At 56.2% G+C, this 6,425-nt stretch overlaps 1 protein-coding gene across 1 annotated transcript in view; it reads left to right on the top strand.

Annotated features, from left to right (window-relative positions):
• NAV1 (neuron navigator 1) overlaps positions 1–6,425 on the top strand; it is a gene marked incomplete at its 5' end in the record, with an annotated part of 56,922 nt that continues 50,497 nt past the window's right edge. The window contains one exon of the mRNA XM_033519839.1: positions 1–217. Coding sequence (XP_033375730.1) covers positions 1–217 — 217 coding nt within the window. The remainder of the gene's footprint in view (positions 218–6,425) is intronic.

The following is a 6,425-nucleotide window of genomic DNA, read 5'->3' as shown; positions in this document are numbered from 1 at the left end:
CGCATCCCCCGCGGGCCCTACGCCGAGGTGAAGCCCCTCAGCAAGGCCCCCGAGGCGGGCGGCGGCGGCGGCGGCAAGTGCGACGATGAGTTGCTGGGCGGGAAGGGGCCGGCGGTGGCGGCGGGCACCGAGGAGAAGCCGTACCTGAAGGTGGACCCCGAGCTGGTGGTGACGGTGCTGGGCGACCTGGAGCAGCTGCTCTTCAGCCAAATGCTGGGTGAGTGCGGCCGGCGCGACCGCCGGGCTCGACGTCGACATGGGAATGGCCGGAGGTGGCAGCTGGAGGCATCTGGGCTCCTGACACTCCGTGAGGAGCCGCTGGGGGCCACCTCGGTGTCTTGAAGTGAAGGGAGGCTGAGGGGAAAGGAGTCATCATCGGCCTCGGTGTCCCCAGTCGGTCAGAATCACAGAATGGTTTGGGTTGGAAAAGACATCAAAGCTCATGGTGTTCCACTCCCTGCCGTGGGCAAGGACACCTTCCCCCAGCCCTAATTGTTCCCAGCCCTGTCCGCCCTGCCCTTGGCCACTGCCGGGGATGGGGCAGCCACAGCTTCTCTGGACAACCTGTGCCAGAGCCTTCCCTCCCTCACAGGGAAGAATTTTTCCGATATCCCATTTACCCCTGCCCTCTGTCAGTGGAAAGCCATTCCTCCTTGTCCTGTCACTCCAGGCCCTTGTCTTAAAGTCCTTCTCCAGCTCTCCTGGAGCCCCTTTGGGCACTGAAAGGGGCTTTAAGGTCTCCCCAGAGACTTTCCCCAGGCTGAACATCCCCAGCTCTCCCAGCCTTTCTCCAGAGCAGAGGGGCTCCAGCCCCCAGTGCATCTCCAAGGCATGCTTGAGGGAAGGTGCTGTTAGCTGCCTCTTGCCTTGGAGGAAAGGCAGTTCCTCCTCACAAGGAGCAGTGGCAGGTGGTGGTGGAGCTTGTCCTCCCCCACATGTCTTGTTGGCCATCCCTTGTCTAAACACCCACCAAACACGATGGAGGAGTGCACAGCTGGGTGCCACAGCTGCTCCCCACCATCGGCGTGGCTCGCTTTGGGGGTGACCTTGGGAAGCTGCTGCTGGAGCTGCTGTGTGAGGGGGTCCATGGTGCTGCTTCGTTTTGGGCAGATCCAGAGCTCCACTGAGGTGTGGGGTTTTGGCAGAGGAGGGTTCTCCAAGGATGCTGCTGCAGGGCTTGCGTGAGCCGGCTTCAGGCTGTGGCTGCCTGCGCTTTGCTATCTCTGTGGGTTTGATCCCTGAGCTCGTTGTATGCATTGTGTGCATAGTGGGTTTCCATGAGAACAAGGAGCACTGGCCCAGTGCTGGCTGTGCCCCGGATCTCAAGACCCACTGCCCACAGGCCGTGGTGTTGGCTCTCGGTACAGGTAATCCCAGCCCTTGCCATTCTCTGATGCTGCATGCTGATCTCTAGGAATTGTGGTTGCCTCGGCAGCCTTCTCACTGACACCCCATCTTCCCTGCATCCCAACCAGCAGTGCCTGGGGTCTGGGCTGGGCAGTGGCTGTGGAGGCTCATGGCTCTGAAGAGCTGTGTTTGGTGTGGCAAGCTGGCATGAGAAGGTGACAAGGGAGCCCTGCACAGCTGTCGTGGTGCTTGTGGTGCTCGTGCTGGCCGGCTGTAAAGCCCTGGTGCTTGGTGGTGGGAGAGCAGCAGTACAGGCAGGACTGCTGTGTCCAGTTCCCTGCCTGGGACCTCTTTTTAGGGGCCCAGGAGCTGCTCTGGCACTTGAGCTGGCTTGAGATGCCTTGTCCTTGCTGTGTGATGAAGAGAAAGGGGAGAGATTTGCCTCAGCTGGGGCCTAGGGGAGGTGGTTTGGAGATGTGGAGCAAGCTGTAGTGTGTGCTGGGGCCAGGCACCTGGAAAGCTGCACTTACCGAGTCCACTTCCCTGCATACCCTGGCTGCTCCAGGAGCCTTCAGGGTGTCACAGCCCCAGCTCCAGCAGGGCTCTGGCACAGCATGCACCAGCATGTGCTGGCACTCAGGCATGGAGCCTCCCAGACCATTGTCCTTGGCCCCTGGCTGTCCCTAGCCATGGGGGCAGCAGCAGTGTCCTCCTCAGCAGGATCTGCCTCGATGCTGGGGCATCCCAAGGCTCACAAGTAGAAGGCCACAGAGCAAGCTCGAGGCCTGGGCACACAGACTGTGGGGATGAGCAGGTGGGATGCAGGAGGTCAGCATGGCCATGGGGGCTCAGGCTGCCCCAGTGATCCCACAGACATCCATCCTCAGACCTAATGCTGCGGTAGCACCGGATGCCATGGGAGCAGGGCAGGATTGCAGGAGGATTTGTCACTTATGGGGCTAACAGACTGCTACTCACTGATGTTGGGATGCCTGGGGGAACCTCAGTGTCCCCCCATGATGCTCTGCTCTTAGGTGGGAGTTTCCTCAGCATCCCCAAGAGAGAAATCCTTTCAGGTCTGGCCCACGCAGGAGTGACTCCCAGTTTGTGGTACCCTGGAGTGCCAGAGATCCAAGACACTCTGTGGAAGATCATGGTTCTGAAGTGTCCCCAGCAACTGATTTGTTTCCTGGGGTGTTACCAAGCCTCCACCAGCATCAGTCAGGGCTGACTTTGACCTTGGGAGATGCTGAACATCCCTTTGGACTGCACTTAGCATCTGAAGACTTGGTCAGCTGGTCCATGAGGCCCAAACTCTGCCAGATCTGTCCTCTGTATATTGCTAATAATTTTCCAAGACATATGGACTGTCAGGCTTCCTGTGGGAGGGATCGGGGGCTGTGTCCAGAGTTGGATGGGGAGAGCTCCTGAGGTGGACAGAGCAGGAGCTTCACCCTGCTGAAACTTCCCTTCCATGGGGTTGTACTTCCCACATTCATGGGAGTTGTGATGTTGAATCACACCTACTCACCCAAGCCAGCCTTGACCTGGCACATCAGTGACAGCGTGTGTGGCGGGGATGCCACCAGAAGCCTGGGATCTGGAGAGGAAGGAGCAATGTGACAGTGGTGCTGGCACAGCCACAACTTGAGAGTGTGCAGACACTTGCTGAGCCTCCCGACCCCTTTGCTTGTGATCCAGGCAGATGAAATCTTCCCCAGTGGTGATGGTACCTTCCACAACCTGGCTTCCCCAGGAAGAGGTGGTTCCTGTGGTGGAGATGGACCCAGAAGGAATGGGATCCCAGGAGAGTTGGATTCCAGAGAGTGGGCTTCACACCCTGCTAGGGTTGGTAAGGAGCACCAGGAGAGGGGCTTTCTCCTGGTTGCTACAGGAGGTACTTGGGTGGGAGGGAAGATCTCTGCTGCTTACATCAATGCCTTTGGCAAGCAAAACATCAGCCTGAGCTGTTTGGCAATGTCTGCTGAAGGACACCCTATCCAGAGTGGCATGGGAAGACCCACAAGCTTGGTTTGTGCTGGGAAGAGAGAGGTGGAAGTTGTGGGGACTTACAGCCCCTGCAGATGTGGTTGTCCTTGAACTGATGACCTGTGTTGAGAAGCCTGTGCAGCTTCTGAGCTCCTGGCCCTGCCAGCTACAGTGGCTTCCAGAGACCTTGTCTTTGTGTATTTGGTCTCCACACCTGAATTCTCATCTCTGCCTCATGCTTCTGGCAGAAGCATTCCCAAGCCTCTCTCAGGCAAAAATACAGTTTATTCAGAAATGTCCAAACGTTGCCTCTCGTTCGGTCACTGCTGCTGTCTCATCTGTTTGATGGCACCGAGGCCTTTGTAGCTTAACCACGTTTAAAGAGCAATCTGCGCAAGCCGGGAGAGGTCACTGGCACGCAGCAACCACATGTGCTTTGTAGAGGCTATTTCCATCATCCAAATTATACATTTTGCATCAACCAAAGACTGAGGCTTCTCATCAAAGCTGACTGGCAGCTGGGGTTGGTAATTATGCCAGTGCCCAGCCACAGGATGAAGGGGACGGAGGGCACGTGGCCAGCGTGGTGGAAGAGCTGGTTGTGCCATGCCCGTGTCCGTGTGTGATGGACGGGGCTGTGCAGGTGCAGGGCCTTTTTGGTACAGGCTGTGCATGTGGTGCTAACAGTGATGGTTGCACTTACCTAGAGCTCCCCAGAGCACCTCCAAGATCCTGCAGTTGCTTTCTGCAGCCATTTCCTTCTCCATCTCTTGCTGGATGTGGTGCCTCTTAAGTGGCTGCTAATTCGCATCAACAAATAAGTGGTCAGTGTTGTGTGGGCCAGAGCCCAGGCGGACACACGTGAGATCCCAGCGGAGATGGTGTTCCCTGAAATGCTTTCTGCAGGGGTCTGCAGCCCTGCCAAACTCTTCAGTTGCAGCTATAACCCATCTCAGTCCTGCAGCCCTCGGGTGGGCCGTGCTACCCTTCCCTGGTGGCCCAGCAGGGATGTCCTTGCTGGGCAGTGCGTAGCCACGGGGAGTTACCACCCTTGTGGTGCCAACACGCAGGCAGGGCAGAGCTGTGCTCAGGCTGGTGCTGGGTGGGCAGTGGGTGCCAGCAGCTCCTCAGCGGTGGGGAGGAGACCCAAGGGCTGGAGTGGGCAGATGGGCTCCATGACAAGCGGGAGCTGCATGTTGCATCTGAGTCTGGTTTAAAAAGTAAACCACAGTGCAGAAAAGACTGGCATCTGACATGTGCCATGCAAGGACCTTCCTGACCCTCGTGGAGATGGGAACCAAGTTACTCCCTTCTGATTTCCATCCTTGCTGGGAAACACATGGTGTGGGATCAAAGAAGCACTTCTGCCCCATTCCTCTCTCTGCCCCATGTTGTTCCTACTGGTTTAATTAAGCACTAATGTGCCTGTGGCAGCACTGGGAAGCAGTAGCCAGGTTCTCTGGCAGGAGACCATGAGGAGGTCAGAGACCAAATAGCTCTTCACAGTGATGAGAGCAGGTTATTGCCTCGTAAAGTGCTGGGACTGTCCTGATACCACTAATGCTATTCCTCTCTTAAGGCCCCTGTGTGACAGCATCTGTGTGACGAGGTCGTTGGGATAGGGATTTATTTCCTTTTGCCCACAGAACTGGAGTCCTGCCTTTGGGGTAGTAGTGAGGAGAAAGGGGAGTGTATACAGTTGTGTTGCTGCTTCCAGCCTGCTCTCAGGAGCTGACAGCAAGTAGTAGATGTCTGCTTTCTCCAGCTGAGATGGCTACAGCAGCTGGGGACAAGATCTGGAAATAGGATCCAAGGACCCCACAGCTTCTGATGAAGCTGTTTGGGATGTGCCCCGTTCCCAGTGATTATGGCAGTGTGGAAAAAGGGCTGAGGAAAAAATAAATCCAGATGTCTTTTGAAATTTCCCATGGAAAGGTAGCAGAGCAAACACTTGAAAACAAACATATTTGGGGATGCACTGTTGAAACAAAGTTCTCCCCAAAGAGCCTGAAGATCCATGTTCAAATGGGGCTTTCCCAGTGACTGCCAATATTTTGCCCCCAAATCCAGCGTGTCTAAAAAGAAAACAAATAGAAAACCGTGGAAATTCTGGTGATGGGATGTGACCACAGTGGGAGCTGGATGATGTCCCCTCAAGGCTTTACAGTCCCATGGGAGTGACATGCTGCTGGGATGAACCCAGCACACCCATGGCTCCTGCCTGGTCCTGGTGCCTTGTGAGCAGCATGCTTCTGTGTGGGTGGCACTCAGGGAATCATTGGCAGTTCTGGGTCTTTCTGGAGAGCATCTTCCACATGCCCCTGGTTCTAACTTTGTGTATTTGGCTTCTCATGCTGTGGTATGTGTCTCTGTGCCCACAGCACTCCCTTGTCACAAGTCCCTCCACCAGCAATCACCCTGTTGTGTCCATTTAGGTTCCCAGCTCTTTGTCTTCCTGTGCAGCTTCTCATGGTGCCAGAAAACAATGTCCCTGGTCCCTTGTACCTGCAGACCCCCCTGCCCACTCTCACTTGAGCATCTGAGGACAGCATTTGGCTGATGCTTGTGCCCATTGCATGGGGGAGGATTTGTTCTGGCTCAGCACAGAATCAGAGCCTGCACCCTCTGAGGTGTGTAACCTGTGAGTGATGCCAGCCTCCAGTGCCAGCCTGTTTGCCATGCCAGTCTGTGCCTCCTGGCTTCCCTGGCTCAGCTGCAGGAATGATGGGGTGGTTTGCTGTTGGGCTGCAGTCTTGGGATCAGGATTTCCTGGCTGTGTGGTGTCAGGTGGACCCACTGACACATCCTCTGAATCAGTCACTTGTCTGGTCCAGAGTGTCTTTTGTGGCACTGTGCTTGTGGCTTTAGGTGTCCTGCATGTGCAGTCAGTGTCCTGGGGTAATGTGCACGTGTAGTGTTTCTGGTACTGGTGACTGCAGTGTCCTGGGCTCTGTGTGTGTGGTGTTCCTGGTGACAGCGGTGTCCTGGGCTGTTCCAGTGATGGCTGTGCTGTGGGCTCTGTGTATGTGTGGTGTTCCTGGTGCCTGTGACAGCAGTGTCCTGGGCTCTGTGTGTGGTGTTCCTGGTAC

This window comes from Parus major, chromosome 26, assembly GCF_001522545.3.
Source record: "Parus major isolate Abel chromosome 26, Parus_major1.1, whole genome shotgun sequence".
Lineage (NCBI taxonomy): Eukaryota > Metazoa > Chordata > Aves > Passeriformes > Paridae > Parus > Parus major.
This window is presented reverse-complemented; position numbering and strand designations above follow the sequence as displayed.